Source organism: Manis pentadactyla, chromosome 4 (genome assembly GCF_030020395.1).
Source record: "Manis pentadactyla isolate mManPen7 chromosome 4, mManPen7.hap1, whole genome shotgun sequence".
NCBI classification, from domain to species: domain Eukaryota; kingdom Metazoa; phylum Chordata; class Mammalia; order Pholidota; family Manidae; genus Manis; species Manis pentadactyla.
In genome coordinates, this window is record NC_080022.1 from 141,837,556 (window position 1) to 141,855,835 (window position 18,280).

An 18,280-nucleotide genomic window follows, 5' to 3' on the forward strand; every position below is an offset into this window, starting at 1 on the left:
ACACAATGGTGTCCAGCCAGCTCTCAGTAAATACTTGCTGAATGAATGAATGAATGAATGAATGAAGCTGATGTTTTTACTTATCCCCATGAAGTGGCAATTCAATTCTCAGTACCACTGGCCTAGGGTCACCCTGATAGTTACTTCAAGAAATACTACCCCTAATTCAAGGTATGCACGTTTTAAGCATCTCTGCTGAAAACAGATAGGCTTGTGACATCTCCTTTAAGTTACCCAACTTGGTACCTTTCTGGACCAGTAAACAATGTCACATCACTCAACTTCTGTTTGGAAAGGGAACTTGTTTCATCTTTTTTCATTAGTAAGAGGCATGAGCCTCCAAAATTTTCAAAGGATTAATAGACCTAGAAGATTAATACCACAGGTGTGGTCCCTGCACCGGATGATTGATCCCCCAAGTGTGGCCCTTGTACCAGCAGTGTCAGCACCACTTGGGGGCTTCGCTAGAAAGGCAGGATCTCAGTCTCACCCAGACCCATAGAATCCAAATTTGCATTTTCACAAGATCCCTGGGGGATTCTTATGCACATTTGAAATTGAGAAGCACTGATTTCAAATTATTAATCATTCAAAACTGTGGCTTCAAACAAAGCCATGAACTTACTCTAAATAGTGAAGAAAAAGGCTGAAGAATTTGGTAATTTCTCCCATAAGCTGCGGAATCTACAGGTGAATCCTGATTGGTCTTTTTTGTACTCCCTACACCACAAGGAGCACTGAGAACTCAAATATTGGCTGTATCTGTCGAGGGCTGACCAGAATCTGAGACTACTGCTTACAAAGGAAATTAGTTTAATTTTTTTTAAATTGAGATATAATTGACATACAAGAATGTGTTTAACTCTTAACAGGCCAGTTAAGTGCTTCACCAAGAAAAAACCTGGGTGCGTGAAGGCTGTGAAGGAGATACTAACCTAAGAGAACAAACACACATTCTGTCTCACTAATAATCATTATATCGAAAACACCATGATAAATACTTTAAGTCCGAGTTTTCAACACTTTCGGGAAATCAATCTTCTCACCTAATACCTACTCAGCCCTCGCTATTATGCTTCAGGAACCATGAAGTGCTTTATTTACATAATCCTATTAATGCTCTCAGCAATTCTTTGTGGCAGACATTTATCATGCCCGTTTTGCAGATGAGCAAACTGAGGCTCAGAGAGTCTGAGTGATGGAACCGGAGACCACTCTCAGGCCTGTCTGACAGTAAAACCCTTGGGATAGGGCTTTGGTCAAGCAGTTTGGGAGAGTGTGCTCCACAGCCCAACTGCATCAGAGCCCACTAGGCCAGGTGGTGAGAAGGCTGTTTCACCTGGACAGTACTTAAAAAAAAAAGGTTTAATGCTGTATAATTTATGTACCATAAAATTCACTGCATGTCATTTTTAGGATGGTGAAGAATGTGAACATTCATGGAAATAAATGTTCCTCTAAAGGGAAAGCAAAAGATGTGGTGAATGCAGATGAGCGGGTTTCCGAGGATCCCCATGGGGTTGGGAATGCCTACCTTGGATTCCATACAGCCGGTTGAGGCGCGACCGCCGGGCCTCGTCGGTGTAGGGGACAGCGAGCCAGGGCATCTCACTGAAGTACTGCGTGAATGAATCCTCTGACCTACGGAGACACACAGCAAAAACAAGGCTCTATGATCCCCAAATGCATCCCCGCTGGGCTCTCCCCACTGTCCACAGTCATGCCCTGGGGCCCTACAGATGCAAGGGCTTCCAATCATTGTGCTCCTCAGACACCAGGCTATAGAAGGGCGTTATGCTACCCATTCTGGTATGAACCAAGAAGCAAAAGCCTCTACACAACAAGCGGATGCCAAACTGAAATGCCGTACCATTTCAACAGCCTGCTCCTCTGCATGCAATCAGCTTGATGCATGGCCCACTTTTTTGTTTTTCAGCACAGACAGGTCTTACTTTTGTAAGAAGCCTTGATGTACCCACATACTGCTTCCCTGTGATAGTCCTGACTTGCGCACACAACAGTGACGTGTGCAGGACCACACCTGCAAGCAGACAGAAACCTAAGATTCCATGTATTAGAAGCTCTAGGAGTGACAACTCTAATCAAGTGATAGAAGGCAGACTGGGGCTCTCTGAGGCTGGGGTTTGGAGCTGAGGACTGACTGAGAAGAACCTTTTGAATGATGGAAATGTTCTCTACTTAGCTGTGATGAATATATGAGTACATGCATTGGTCAAAATTCACTGAACTGTATACCTAAAATGTATGCCTGTCATATATATGAATTATACTTCAATAAAGTTGATGTTTTCTAAAGCTTTAAAAATGTAGTTACTCCATGTGGCATGCCTTCAAGCTTGCCCCACTCACATGTGGGAACAGGGAACTGTGGTGCAGCAGGGCGTGACCATGGGCCAACAATCCGAGTGTGGCACAGCACAGACATCAAGGCTGTGTCGGTGCACAAAATGCCCTCGGTGTGCGGGTACCTCAGAAACCCTTCAGTGCACAAGAACGTAAGAGGCAGGAGCACCTGGTGGCTCAACCTGAACTGGGGCTCAGGTTTTGTGATAAATAAAGGTCACGAATGAGTAAAGGCAGTGAGAGGGCAAGAAGCAGAAGAAATCGAGGCTAACAGGACCTGACATACTCCAGGAAGAATGTCTGCCCTTCTCATTTTTATGACAGCCCCCAGACAAAGTACGTGGCCAGAGCTAAGAAAAATGATTGCACAGCTATCCAGGATAGGTGTCACATTCCATTAGTTCCTGGCTTTTTTCCTTCCATCCTTCCCCCCTTCCCGTCCTTTCATCACAATCCAAAAGCTCAACAAATCAGAAAAATGCATCCTAATCTCAAATGACCCGGGCCAGAACTGGGACATTCCCCAATATTTACAGCAGAACAGGTTTTTCTCGGCTCCCCTTCAGACAATTATGTGAGTAAATATGAAATGCATCCATCTTTCTACCAACAATCCCAGCTGTGTCTCCTCCGCACTCTCTCCAAGCTCTGCACTAAACAAGAAGTGTGAGGTGAATGAAGTGCATGTTAGCCCCCTAAAGAAACGGGAAGCTGAACCGCCACTCCCCCAGCACACATTACCTGTCCGCACTAACAAAGATGATCTCAAACTTCTGGCCTGCCTCCTTGATCTTCCGGTAGGATTCCACCAGGACCCGGGTGAGGCTGCGACAGGGTGGACACTGAAAGACAAGAGTGGGAATCTGCCACGTGACACCGTACTTTCTCCTTCCCATTCTCCAGCCATTTGCCATCAGAGGCCAGGTAAGCAAGATCCAAGTAGGGCCAGCAAAACCCAGTTTATGAAAGAGATAGAAACAAATGTGCCTCTCCTAATGGCAGGCAGCCAAGCCGGAGCTCCTCCCTACCTGCTCAGGCAGCAGTTAAACGAACTCCCTCAGAGACCATTAGAAGCCTCATCAGAACGGGCTAGGGGGAATGCCCTTTCAGAGCAGTCAAAAGAAATCACTTTCTTACTACAATATAGCAAGAAGCGTGTACGGCACGCCAACACCACACGTGGCGCAGGAGAAGGCACGGGCGCCGGGAAACTGCACCTACGCAGTCGCGCCTCCAGGAGCCAACCGCAGCTGGTTTTGGTGGGGACAATGCTGCTTCCTTCTGTTCCGACCCCAGAGGAACAAACACTCACCCAGTGTGCCGAGAAATAGACTCCCACGTGAGAGCCTTCCAGGCTGCTGCTCTCCAAGGACTGCCCGTTGTTTCTTAGCAAGAGCCCTGCGATGACTTCCCTGAAGGGTTTAGGTCCCCAAGGGAATTCCAAACCTGAAACAGGCAACAGACAGCATTTAGATTGTTCCCCATGGTCTCTGACCCAAGAGGCCTCACAGCTTCTGGGCAAGATGTTACCATCATATAGGATGTTAAAACATCCACAGGATCTGCAACTAAAGCACAGGAATAAAAGAATTCATCCATGGCAGGGCCCTACCTACCCTCAAGGCAATGGTTCCCAAACCTGGATGACCACAGGGCTCATGAGGGGAGGGGGACTTTTGAAAAGTACAGAAGTCCAGGTCACGCCCCAAATCTTGGGATCCAGGGACAAGGCTGAAGGTGTATGTCCACAACAAAGCAAAACAGGCTGACCAGGTACCTCTGATGATGGGCCAGGTTGGGGAATCGCTGCCTCATGCACTAAACCATGAGTGTCTTCAGTTCCAGTCCTGGAATCCCAGTGGCTCTCAACACTACCTGCATTTTAGAATCGGCTGGGGAATTTAAAAATATGATGCTTCTGGGGCCCACCCCCATAGATTCTGGTTCAACTGGTCTGGGTTAGAGCCCAGGAAATCAAGTGAGAGTTAAATCTAGTAACAGTTAAGAATAAAACCCACTCAACCCGGATGTTGTACATTCTGATGACACTTAAGGCCCAGGCAAGGAGAGCAAATAATATGCCCCCGGCTCCACAGGACAGTGTTCCTCACAGGGTGGTCCAGGGACCACTATCTCAAAAGCCACCTGCGGTTGGGGAGGGATGGGAGAAGCTCAGACTGTTTACAAATGCCTACCCTCAAACGAATGGGTCCAAAAATTTCTGGAGGTGAGAGCAGGGAATTTGCATGTCTAACAGGCTTCTGAGTTAGTATGTGTGTGTTATTTGAGAAGGTAAAGACTTGGCTCTCCCATGGCCTGGTTTTTACTGAGGGCAATTCTTTGAAGCAGGTGAAATTTTTACTGGGAAAATGTGTGAGCAGGGTTGAATGTGAGTAAATATGAAATGCATCCGTAAGTGATAGGAGGGATGTTCTTCTGACCCTTTTATGCCTCCAGTGCAAGGGGGGAAAGAAACAGGCCTTGGAGTCCCTGAGCCATGTTGCTCAGAGCTGCCTGTCCAACCCATGGCAGCCCACTTGGCAAGTCAGCAACACCAAGGCTGCAGGACTGGGCAGGACCAAGAAATGAGGCCAGGAGAGCAATACAGAGACTGTGACCTTGCTATGGCAATAGTTTAAAGAGAAAAAAACAAAACCCAGTTAGTCTGCCTCTAATTGTTAAGGCGACAGCTGCCCTTGACACAGCACTAGAAATCAGTCCCTGGACTCCAGCTGCTTCTCAATGGCCTCCTCAGCCCTCAAAGCTGAACTTCCTTTCTCAGATTCCATCTCTTCTGGCCCATGAATTAAAGTCCCCAGGAGGGACATTCTGATCTCTTTAAAAATCTTAACTGTGACCTAGAGAATACTATAATTTCATCTAGAAAATATTCTCTAGCCAAATAAACCCACTCACATGTATTTCATCTGTACACTCTCTACCAATGAGGGAGGAGGTCAGGGTAGGGGGACAGAGTGGGGAGTACAGAATGGACATACCAGGGTTGTCCTTACCTTCTGGATCATCACGGATCACCAGCAGCCCATTCCTGCACACGACTTTCCCAGTGGTTGCATCTAGGAATATTAGCGATGGAATGTTGGAAATTCGGTATTTGTTCCAAAGTTTAAGCTGCAAGAAGAAAAGTAAAAAAGGTGGTTAAGTCCAAAGTGGATTAATTGCAGAGTTCTTTTGAGCCCCTCAGGCCTGAGGGCAGATGGCCTGCAAGACACTAAAGTACAAATAAACGAATACCTGAACAGCAGGGCTGGCTGGGCCACAGGAAGAGGAGCTCCAGTTCCCACATGCCTCTGCGGACTGTGACAGTACAGGGGAGGCTGCGTCCCACCCAGGCCCCAGCTGGGACACAGGCCTGCAGAGGACCACACTTGCTCAAGGAGAGCTCTTCTCTCCTCCCTCTCCCATGGGCACTTTCTCTAAAAAGCTTGGGGATGAAGATGGATTATACATCTTTTGAACACAATCAGACCTTTGCCAGTGGTTGAGGCAGGAAGGGAGGCTTGTTATCAGTGCCTTTCTACCATATCAGCAGACAAGTGCTCCCCGGCTTCCCTGCTGTGCTATGTCCCCTGAGCCCCGGGGGAGAAGGGACAAGGGCAGCCAACAGAAGACCAACTTAAAACCTGCCCCTCTCACTGCTTCATGAAGTCCCTGCTTTTGGAATATCGGGTGGCTGTAAGTGTGTGCCACTCAGCCTGCCAACGCTAGGGAAGCACTATCCTGAGCCAGCCTCAACCCTTAGTTTCTGGAGCCGCTCAAAGGAAGCCACAGTCTTTTGGCAGGTTCTTGGGGTTGGCTGTGCCAGCTGTCAGAGGGCCAGGGTCTGAGAGGGATGAGGCCCAGAACGCATGAATGCAATAGCCTGGGGCTAGGCGCCCAGTGCCCTTGTGAGCAGGTGCCTTTGTCTGCTCACAGCCGGGGACCACTGTGCAGGTGGGCCACACTGGGTGCTCCAGAACCTAACTGCCAAGCCCAGAAAGTGACATAATTGAATGAACTATCAATACACCTCCAGAAAAGAAAGAAATAAAGGAGACTGAAGAATGGCCCCCTGGAGATTCAGCTGCAGCCTCCCTTCCGGGAGCCTGGGGCCCAGACAAGAGGGCCAGCCTCTGGGGCACTGCAGGACAGGGCACGGATGTGTCTAAGGGGAGCAGGCATCACAAGTCCAGCTGCCCCAAGCAGAGGGGAAGGCATATGTGGCTGGGATTATTATTGTTTTTAATTCAATTCCAAGCAGTGAGGGAGTTGGGCGGAGCACCTGCCAAGAAATGTTAGGCTTCCCCTATCTGTGGAGACCGGAGTCTTGGCAGAAAAGTCTGTGGCACCCCACGTCAAACTGGGTGGGCTCCACGTTAGCACTGCACGTTTCCAGTGGGCTCCCGGACGAGCCTAGGATCTTACGGGGGTGATTCTGCACATACAGTTCTCAATAATGCCCAGTAATGCACCGTTCCAGAGAAATCTGATGGGGTTCAGATGAAACACTCTGAAGAGAAGACGTTCAACAGAGCAAGACCACCCTGCTGCTGGGATCAGCTTCACAAGTTTGCTGGGATAAGGATATAGCCAGGTTAATAAAAAAAAGAGGGGGGGGAATTAAGGGATTTTTTTTTTTCCTAGTTTAAAAAATAACTACTGGGGGAAAAAGTAATTATCGGGAAGAAAGGGAAACATAGCAAACCACAAAAACTAAGATAAAAATCACCTATGACTCACCCTTAGAAAAACTTAGATGATTCTGCATTTCCACCAACAGCAAGTAAGAGTGCCCATTTCCTAGTATTCTCACCAGCATGGTCGCTAACATCAGTTTTTCCAATTTAATAGGAAAAAAGGATGCCTCATTTTTGTTGCTTATCTTTAACTTTTTGGTGTTTAGGCATTTGATACATAACCATATAGATACCAATATGCATATATATATATATCACTGTTGTAAATAACACTTTTCTCCTCAGGGCGTTTTATAACTGGTAAGTCCTAAAATTTATTAAAGATATTAACTGAGCACCTACTGTGTGTCAGGCCTGTTCTAATCACAAGGGATACAAGAAATAAGGCAGATGCAGTCACCACCTTCTGAAGCCTCTAGTCTAGTAGGAGGGATAGACAATAAACAAGAATATAAATAAAATAATAATTTCAGATCTAATAAAAGAAAACCGAGCAGGGTGAAAGCAAAGGCATCCTGGGGGGAGTGGTCTGTATTTGAGAGGGTGGTCTGAGAAGGCATCTTTGAAGAAATGGCATTTAAGCACAGACCCCAATAATGAGATGGAACAAGTCACAAGCACCTTGGTGAAACCACCTGAGGCTCAGCAAACCTGGGAAGAGGCCAGAAGGTGACTAGAGAAGGCTGGAGTAGCCAGAATCAGGGGGAGGCCTCGGTGAGGTCAGCAGGGCACTCATGGACTTGGTCTTTTAGGCCCTGTAGACTGATAAAAATAATGGCATTTTATTCTGATTGTAATAGGAAGCCACTGAGGGTTAGCTATTTAAAAGGTCACTTTGGCTGCTGTGAGGGAGCAGGCTGCAAGGGAAGGCCCGGGAGCACAGGAGACAAAGGGGAGGCCGCTGCAAACAGCCCAGGCCAGGAGCCGAGAGCAGTGGCTAGGGCTTGAACTGTAGCAGTAAGAGTGAGGACAGGATGTATTTGCAGACAGTCAACAGAGTGGGCTGACAAACTGAATGGGGGAAGGTGTGAGGGAAAGAAAAAGATCAAGTGTGGTTTGGGGGTTTGTACAAAAGTGTGTCAAGGGTCCCATTAACCAGGATGAGCAAGAGTGGAGCAGGACAAGGTTTGAGGGGGATAATCAAGATTGTCCAGGTCAAGTGTGAGAAGCTTATTAGATGTGCAAGTGGAGACTGCAAGTAGGCACCTGGATGTGTACATCTAGATTCTGGGGCTAGAGGAGCACGAGATAAACATCAGGGATCATCAGAGTGTCTAGATGCTGTTAGGAGTCACTGGCCTGGGTGAGGTCATTCACGGAAAGGATGAGGCTATAGTGGAAAAAAGACCCCAGGGCAGAGCTAGGGACTGCACGCAGAAGACTGAAAAGGAGTGACAAGTGACATGGGAGGAAAACAAGGAGACTCTAGTGTCCCAAAAGGCAAGTGAAAAAGTTTTGGAGAGGAGAGAGTAGGCCACTGGGTGGAACACTGCCCAGATGATGAGTAAGACGAGAATGGATAAATAACCAGTGGATGTGGCAACTCAGGTCACATATGACCTTTACAGGGTAAGGGAGGAGTCAGTGAAGCGGTGAGGCTGAAAGTCAGCCATGGAAGAGGGAGAGAATGGGGCGCAGCTCTGACCAGCACACACACCTCAAGTGGGCCTGGGATCCAAACAAATTCACACCTCTTGCCAACATGTGAAACACTGAGAGGAGAATAATAAAAAGAACAAAGTCTATATAAGGAGAAAAAAAAAAGCAGATAAGGGGCTGAGGTCACAGACAATTCTCTTTAAGAGCTTTGCTGTGAAGGGAACAGAGAAAAGGATTGTAGCTGGAAAAACATATGATGAGGTCAGAGGGAGGATATTTTAAAGACAGGAGAGACTATAACATGCTGTTAGGGATGATCCACAAGACAGAAAAAAGTTGATGAGAAGGGAAAATGCAAGAACAAAGCCCTTGAATAGGCAAAATGGTGGGATCTACACCACAAATGAACAGCTAGTTTTTATGTTTGTACAACATAAATATATTTATTTTTAATTAAATAGTCTTACTTCAAAGCAGTTTTCTAGTTTCAATAGAAAACCATGCTAATTTGCAAATAAGGATAACTTTGTTTTCTTTTTCCAACAGTATACCATATATTTCCTTTTCTTATAGAATTATGTTGCCTGGAATTTCCAGAACATTATTATCTTCTTCTACCTGACCATAATGGATATATCCGTAATATTTTACTTTCATATGTCATATTAGCCACTGGTTTGAGATAGATATTACTTAACACGTTAAACAAAATAGTCTTGAATATTATTCAGTCTTATGAAGGAAGGAAATTCTGCCATATGCTACAGCATGGATGAACCTTGAGGAAAAGTGAAGCCAGTAACAAAAAGACAAATACTGCATGACTCCACTCATATGAGATACTTAGTGTAGTTAAAAATTATAAATACACAAATTGTAATGGTGGTGGACAGGGGTTGGGGAACAGGAGGATGAGGAGTTATTAATAGCTATAATTTCAGTTTTACAAGATGAAAAGAGTTTCAGGGATGGATGGTGGTGATGGCTGCACAACAGTATGAATGTATTTAGTATCACTGAACTGTATGCTTAAAATGGTTAAGATGGTAAGTTTTATGTTATGTGTATTTTGCCACAATTTTAAAAAATAGCCTTTCATAACTTTTTGACTAACCATTTTATCCAGAATGGATGGGTACTTTATACTTACTCTTTTGACCTGTTGTAGTATATTTTATTAGTAGCTGCTCCAAAGTTAAACCATCCCTGCCTTCATGAAGAAATCTTCCTTGGTCACATGTATTGTTGAGGGATCAATCAGCACAATCATGTCTTCCCTGGGGCTTGGGGCTACCCCAAGCAAATGGCATCTTGAACAAGAATCTTTTAGGGTAGATAGACTGTTCCCTACAGTAAATTGCAGCCTATGAACCTTAAATATTAAGACAGCAGATACATGATTTAATACAACAGTTTGATTGTAGGTACCCATGTTATACCTGAAATGTTAAGCATGTGATTAGCTCTTAGCAAAATATTTTTTAAGTAATGGTTGGTTTTGGTACCTGGGCAACATAGCAGATAAATGCTGGCTACCCAGTGTGAATTAGGATCACCCCCAGCTGATGTCATAAAAGGAGGACCTGAAGGCTGGCTGGCCTGCCTGCGGTAGCCTGAGGGCTTTGGTAGAATACATTTTGAGATTCTAAAAGTAGAGATGCTGTTCTGGCCATAACAGATACTGAAGAACGATTTTTTTCTGGGTCCCTTGTGTAGACAGAAGGACAGTAACGCCCTATCCTACATCACCACAGATATTTCTTTTTCCTCAGTATTCTCCCTGGAGAGACAGAAAAACTATAACCCCTTTGACTCTTAGCTTCCTATTCTGCCCGTTCTTTCCCACAGGGTGTCAAGGAAGACAGGAGGTCTTGGCTTGTGTTTTATTCACTGTTAAGAGCTTCTGTTACCAAGTAAAGGCCCACTGGTTTAATGGAAGAAACTTAAGCTTCTAGACTCACATCTGACACAGAAAAGTTGATCCTTTTGTAGACTAATACTACCTCATGGTCTAATTTTATATGATAGTGATTTATGTAGGAACTTAGGTCATTCATCAGTGATTTGTAGATTTGCATGGGACTAACTTCCTCAGGTTGTAGCATCAGTTATTCTGCACTGAAACAGTGCACAAGGCATAGGACAGATTTGTTCTTCATCCACAGTTCCTGAAAACACTGCAGTCTTAAAGATGAAATGGGTATTTTGTCATGTTAATGAGAGACGTTTGGACACACACCCCCACCCAAGGGCGGGGGCTGGAGGTTAGACCAGCCAATGGCCAATAATTTAGTCAGTCATGACTATGCAATGAAGCCCTCACAAAACCCCTGAGAAGAACTTATCTCTCTCTTTTCTGCTCTGCTTGGTTGGATCCTGCTTCCTGGCTGGGGAGAGTTCTAAGCTTGGGGAACTAGAATGCCTCCACTTGCCACTGAGCCAGGCCCCAAGCTCCACGAGGACAGCAGCTCCTTTATTTGGGACCTTGCCCTATGTCTCTCTTCATCTGGCTGTTAACTTGTTTCCTTTACGATATCCTTCAGTGTTTTCCTGAGTTCTGTGAACCACTGTAGCAAATTAACCGAACCTAAGGGGGAGGTCGTGGGAACCTCCACTCTGTAGCCGGTAGGTCAGAAGCTCAGGTTAACTGCCTGAGTCTTGCAACCCATGTCTGCAGGGCAGTTATTGTAGGACAGAGCCCTTAACCTGGGGAATCTGGTGCTGTGTCTGGGCAGACAGCATCAGAATTGAGTTGAGTGACACACTGCTGGTGTTTGAGAATTGCTTGGTATTACTATGTGTGGGAAGACCCCCTCCCACATACATACACACATTGAAATCGGGTCCAGGAACCCGAATGGAGTTATACTACTATTACTGCTGTGTATAATATTTGTGTGTGTGTGTGTGTGTTGGGAAAAAATACACCATTTCATTTGGTCTTGGACAGGTGGGAATATAGCATTTGGTGTCAGAGGAGTGGGATTAGCAGTATATCTCAAGTCCACTAAAGTTTTCAAAAAGGCTTCTAAAAACAGTGGTTTTATAACCATTTTGGGGTCACAGACACTTTTGAGGATAAAAGACATAGATTCTTTCCCCAGAGAAAAAATGCACATACACAAAAAGTCTGTGTGTAGTTCATAGAGTCTGCGAATTCCTTAGAGGCTATTGATGAATGTATCTTGATTCCCAAAGGTCTATGGACCCCGGATAATGACCCCTTGTCTTGAGAGTTCATTTTTAGGGCATGGCTTGACCTCACTCAATTCAACTGGGAAAGCTATGATATTGCCCCATCATTAAAATCTCCTCTAAGAAAAATCAGCATTGACCTATTAGTGAAGAGTGATGTAATAGTGGCGGGTGGGAGATGACACTCTTGCTGTCTGCCTCTGTGTTCCTAACCTCACTGGGAACTGATCACCACCTGCGGTCTCTAACTCACCCCTTTGCCCTCAGGATGGTGCACATCAAACCACCCAGGGCTGAACACTAACTGCACTTAGCCTTAAGGATCCCCAAGAAATGAGTTCACATTCTTCCTTGGTATGATAAAAGAGCATTTAATCAGAGTCAGGAGCATAAGTGCTTCCTTATCTTAAAGTGCCTTCCTGGGAGGAAACAGAGTGGAGTGGAAAGAAATAGGCTCTAGGGAGCCTGGGTTTACATCCTGGCCCTGACATCTGCCAGGTGACACAGTACCAGAGTCCCGGCAGGTCACGCCTCCTTGCCCAGCACAGAACACCCACATCCCAGGATGACTATGGGACTTCAATGAGGAGCTGTGTGTGTGGAAGCTCTGAACATTAACTTACTACACACATGGGACACATCATTAATATCTGAATCAAATTTATGCCTATTTCCCCCTTGTCTTGTCAGCATCTTCTTCAAAAAACATTTTCCTGTCAACTCTATTTTAAAGCTAATCAATCAAGTGTGTAGTTAGTAGGCTGTATATACAACTCCTCAGAAACAGGGATTTCCTTCTGTAGCACCTTCTTGCCGTAAGCACCTTCTGCAAAACATATACATATTTTGGGACCAGTTTTATGTGGTCTGTTTGCCTCTTTTCCCCCCCTTTCTTTCTCCCATCCACCTCCCATTTTGGATTTCCAAATATTAAAGGGGCAGCAGGAAGGTTTTTTTAACGGACTCTACAGATCTGTTTTTCTCTCTACTTGAGAGAATTTTGATACCCCACCTGATTCTGACAGGAATTTCTTCTCCATCTCCTCACCTTCTGGCTTGCATGACGGAAGTGTAAAATACAGTACAGTCTGGTGCAAAAGGGCGTAGCGGGGAGAAGGAGCTGAGTCAAGCAGCCTCCATCCCAGCAGCCCTTGAACCAGGGAGCTGGACTGAGAGCAGGGGCTCCCATTCCACTGGTCATCAGGAGAGAAAAAGGCTAATGGTAACTTAGACAAGCACCTGCCAAGAAAGGGCAGCACGGACTGGCGGGGCCACAGGTGGGATGGACAGACAGGCTCTTCCATCCAGTGCCTGCTCTCTCGCCAGTGACTGTCCTGGCAAAAAGTCCACCCAGTTTATGACAGTTTGACTTGACGGACCACCTCCTTTCAGTTACTCCAATGCCAGGTAACTCTCTAGAATAGGTCACAGCAAAACCGCAAAGCCCAGAAATCTAAGTGTTTATAAATACTTCAGCAGATTCAGAAGCAAGGCAACAAAGACTAAATAGAAACAAGGAAAGAGGAGACAATACTGGTTCAACTTGGCAAAAATCAAAAAGGATGACAAAGCAGGCGATCGAGTTACTTAAAAGTCCCCATCCCCAGGCCCAGTGCCTGGTTCTGGTTAGCCATTTGAAGGTTGTAGTTGGGGCTACCATACCAGGAATGCCCGCCAGAAACGCTTTTACAGGGAGTGACCCACAAAACAAGGAAGCAAAATTCAAACAGGACAGGACCGGAACTGGGGGACTGTAGACAGGCACACTATGAAGCCGAGGAAAATTGAAACACTGGTGAGATTAGTCAGCACCCACAGATGCCACAGGGAAATGCAACCTGGCGATTTCCGAGAAGCCCGAGCTTCTGAGGGTGACTCAGAATCTGCCGCTCCCTCTGAGGACTGGGTCTTGCACTTGACTGGGGTCTAAGTTTTTACTTCTCAACAGCTGCTGCATATCTGTGGGATCAAGCCAAAGCTAACACAGATGTCAGATTAATCAGCAATCTCCTTAGCAAGGTCAGCCAGAGCCTTCTCAGGCAAACTACCCCTGGCCCTTCCACCAAAAGCTGGCCACAGTCAACACCATCCTTTCTGGGAGCAGCATTTAAAGACAGATCCTTAAAAGTGAACTCACCCTTCCTAACCAAACACAACCAAAGCCCATGATATATACAGTCTAAGAGGAAAAATTCCCCTTGTCCCACCTTCCAGTGTCAAGGCAGGATATATACTAGAGACGACTTAGCATAGGCTCTGGAGCCAGACTGGCCTGGATCTAATTCTAGTCAAGCCACTTGCTAGTTGGTGACCACAGATAAGCTGCTTAACTTCTCTCTGAATTTTCTCATCTGTGAAATGGGGATAAGAGCACCTACACCTCAATGGACAGTTGTGAAGATCAGATATGTTACATGATGTGCTAGAATAGGGCTTGACACAGAGTAGGCACTGCATTATTATTGCTAGCTGCTATCAGAAATGTCAATTATTCTTCTTTCTGTTGTTATTGTTTTCCCAGTATTACTCCAAATGCTCCCACAGGGCCTTGTATCCCCAGACTTAAGACCAAATCCTGCTTCTAAAGCGTGACTCCTAGTATGTGATTTGGCCTATGACTGAAATTTTCACAGCCTGATACAGCTGTTGGCCAAGTACACTGTTTGGCACATGTTCTGTGTTCAATAAATGATGGCTGAACAAATGGAGGAAAGAGTAAATGGAAGGAGGGAAGGGAGAGAGGAAATCCTATTCATGAGTCAGCCAGACTGGACGCCTAGCTAAACAATCAAGTTCAGCTGTTTAAAGGGCTACTTTATACCGAGACTCTTCCGAGTTCCTTGGGATACTTGGGGGCCCAAAAGGCTCTTTAAATTGAAGAAGAAACAACCCTAAAGAAGTGCTGGTGGAATACAGCCTCCTGCCTTTATCTCATAGTGCCTTTGATCCCGAAGCCCTCCTCACCTTCCCGCCTCTCTTCTGCCTGAAGCCAACACAGAGAATGGCCAGCATGTGAGACCAAGCAAGATGCAGGTGGGCTGCGCCAGGCTGGTCAGACCAGCACCAGCTTATGTGAAATCAAAGCCCACCTAGTGGATCTGCACTTAGGAATCTGGATTAATGATCAATTTTTCCTTCACTATCACTGCTTCAGAAAGAAGGCCTATGTCTCAAGGATCATAGAGTATGAGGTTTAGAAAACCTCATAGAGTCGGCTTCCTGCAGACTAAGGCACCAGGCATTAAATACACCAGGCCATCCTCTTTCTGGGTTCATCTGTTACTCCAGGCTGTATTAAAAGAAAAGACTGGACAGAGTGTTGAAAATGTATTCTTCGTTTCTCTAAATCTCAGAAGAGTAAATTCTCTCGTCAACATACAGCTGACCTAGCTGGATTATACAATCCAACAGAGCTTTACTAGGTGCAATTTACTTACAACATTAGTCAAAGTGCCGTGGGAGAAATGAAGGGGTGAGACACTGTGCCTGCCTTCAGGAACCTTTTGGTTTACAAGTGGAAAATGGTTAATGGTAAATGTTATATTATATATATTTCACCACAATAAAAAAAAAGGGGGGAGCCATAATATTTCTGTACAGGCAGAACCTGGGGCAGACCAAGGCAAATGCCAGGAAAAATGAGCAAAAAGAGAAAGAGGGAAGACTGGCTCCATCCTCTGTAGTGAATATGCCAGGAATGGCTCTGTGTGTTAAAGTCAACATCCTGGCCTCCTCAAGCATCTCTCTTCTGCCTCCCTAGCACCGCTTCCATTCTAAACGGGTGGCCACAAGAACAACAGCTCCTGGCTGAGCTGGGTCTTATTGGTCAGTCAAATCTTCAGTCAGTATTGTTGCTGGACGGTAGTATGGTGTAGGCAAAATGCTAAAGAACATGGTTCTGGGGCCAGACTGCCTGGGTCCACATCCCAACTCCATTCTATACCAGCTGGGGGACCTTGGGCGTTACTTCACCTCTTAAGCCTTCATATCCCCAAGAATAAAATAAGCACAATCACACCTGCCTTTATGCTGTTGCTGTGAGCATTAATCAGGTTAATGTATGTACAACACTTAGAGCACTGGCTGGTACACAGTGCTTGATAAATGTCAGAAATAATGATGACAACGATGATACCTAAAGAGAATACTACCACTTCTCCTTGACTGTAAGTGGAAAAATATAATGACCGCCTAACTGCGGTTTAGCCCCCACATCAGCTGCAGGTTCCCACTCGTGGAGGGGGGAATGGAGGAAATGACTTCTTGGGCCTTGTACCAATTTAGGACACCTGAAGATAGAGGAACCGAGCCAAGAGGTAACTCCACATAGTAAATGCCACTCACTCCCAGGCTGGTGGTATGGGGACTTCTTAAGTTCTTAACAGCCTCAGTTTGCTTGGCAAGATACTCTTTTAAAACAGAAATCACTTTGCTTCTAGTTTGAGAGGTAGGGAATCTGATATGCTTTTTCTTCCTTTTATCTCCTGATCCAAGAGACATCTGTCCTCAGCAGCAGCCAGCCTTCCACCACACACCTCACCAGTTGACAGCGAGTAATGCTTCCACCTTAACTTGTCACTCCAAAGTGCTGTCAAATGCATTGCTGATTCCCAGGATAACAGCCCACACACTATGCTTCTATTAGGTTAAACACAAAACAACGACTGCCCCTTGATCCTCTCTCCATGAGGACCGCTGTGTTCTGGAAGCCCCAAACCGCACGGCACCAAGGTGGGGAGCAGAGGATTGCATAAGGACACAGGCTTTGGGGAAAACAGCTTCGGTTTGAATCACAGCTCTGCCACTTTGGGAAAATTACTTAGCTTCCCCGAGCCTTTCTTCAATCACAAAATGGTCCCATGCTACTACTACCTCCCAGGGTCACTGTGAGGATGATACATGGAAAGTGCTTAGAACCATCCCTGGCACACCGTGAGCACTCATATGAGAACACCTGTAATGTGTGCCCGTCCAGATGTTCTATCAGAAAGCCCAATTAGGGCAACGGGTCCTACACATGGTCCAACCAGAAGAGCAGTTAATAGCAGTACTTGGCTACAATGATCAGGACACTATAGAGCCACTGCCAGGGCAGGGACCAGGAATAATCCACACAAATAAACAGAATATTTCACAAGAGGCCCTCTGCCAGAAGGTAAGCTGATCGACCCTGCCAAAGAGGGGAAAGCAGAGGAGTCTACTTCCCCCACAACAACTCTGGGGCTGGCAATTGCACCACTTCTCCGATGAAATGAAGATACTTTTCAGCTGAACATCAGTCCTATGGATCCTTCATTCTCCAAACAGGGAAGTGGCAGAACTCAACTAAGAAATGGACACAACTTCCAGAGACACAAGGGGCTGATGGTGGCCATGCAGGCAGGCATGAGAAGCTAAAAAATAAAAAAGTGGCATCGCATGTGGCTCAGAGGCCTGGGTCTGGCTGCCAGCACCAGAAGTGGGCTGTAGTTTTGCAATCCTGGTGATGAGACCACAGAGGGTTACTGGAGAGGGTGAAGGGTGAGCCTGAGAACAAGGCTGCATGCCACATGCAACCAGCTGAGCAACATGGAATTAAAGCACATTCTACAGCACCGGTGGCCTCATGCTGCTCCACACCTTTGCAGGAGTCACGCACCAAGCAACTTTGCTACTAAACTTCAGACCAGCTTCATCAGATTAGTAACATAAGAGAGGATGTCCACAAATATAAAGAAGAAAATGTAAATGTAAATGTTTTCTTCTCACCCTTTCAAACGTGCTAAAATATAACATATGTCTTCATTGCTCTACTTCTCATCACTGTGGGCTTAGAGAATCCCATGCCTGAACACTTGGAACCGGTATCATTTGTAACACCAAGAAAAAAGGCTCACTGACTCTGCCGTGCAACTTCCTGCCCTAATGACTCAACAAGCCAGGAGATGAGCTGTTTGCTGGGAGCACAAAGCAACATATGGCCGCTAAGTCCTCTCCGGCCAACACCACAGACGGAGGCAAAGGCTGCTCCATTTCCCTGTGCTTCGGCTCGCACAAGCTGACGGAGGGATTTCCTAAAGCCGCATCTGGTATAAAACCCTCCACTGGGCCCAGTGGTTTGGCACAGTCAGGGAGCAGCTGGTGATAACAGGCTCGAGCCAAATGCTGCAAAGGGAAGAGGACCAGAGTGGCTGGGGGTTTTCACCTGAGTGAGGCCGAGGCACTAGGACCGGTCAGGAAGCGGAGAGACCCCGTCCCAGCTCAAAGGCAGTCTCTTGGGGAGCAGTGGGTAGGGTTTCTGTGGCTTCCCTCCACTGCTGTTACCTGGAGAAGAGTGCAAGTTTGCCCACATTCACTCTGAGCTGGGTATTTTACTTAACAGTGGGACCCTTGATTGGCCACCTCCCTGAGAGACGGGTCATCTCACAAGTTCAACCCAGAATATT

General features: G+C 46.1%; 1 protein-coding gene across 1 annotated transcript in view; it reads right to left on the reverse strand.

Moving 5' to 3' along the window:
* NXN (nucleoredoxin) overlaps nt 1–18,280 on the reverse strand; it is a 155,664-nt gene that overhangs the window by 25,771 nt on the left and 111,613 nt on the right. Inside the window, exons 2-5 of the mRNA XM_036906240.2 lie at nt 5,379–5,496; nt 3,677–3,810; nt 3,106–3,206; nt 1,535–1,641 (exon numbers count right to left, since the gene is read on the reverse strand). Of these exons, the coding sequence (XP_036762135.2) occupies nt 1,535–1,641; nt 3,106–3,206; nt 3,677–3,810; nt 5,379–5,496 (460 nt within the window). The remainder of the gene's footprint in view (nt 1–1,534; nt 1,642–3,105; nt 3,207–3,676; nt 3,811–5,378; nt 5,497–18,280) is intronic.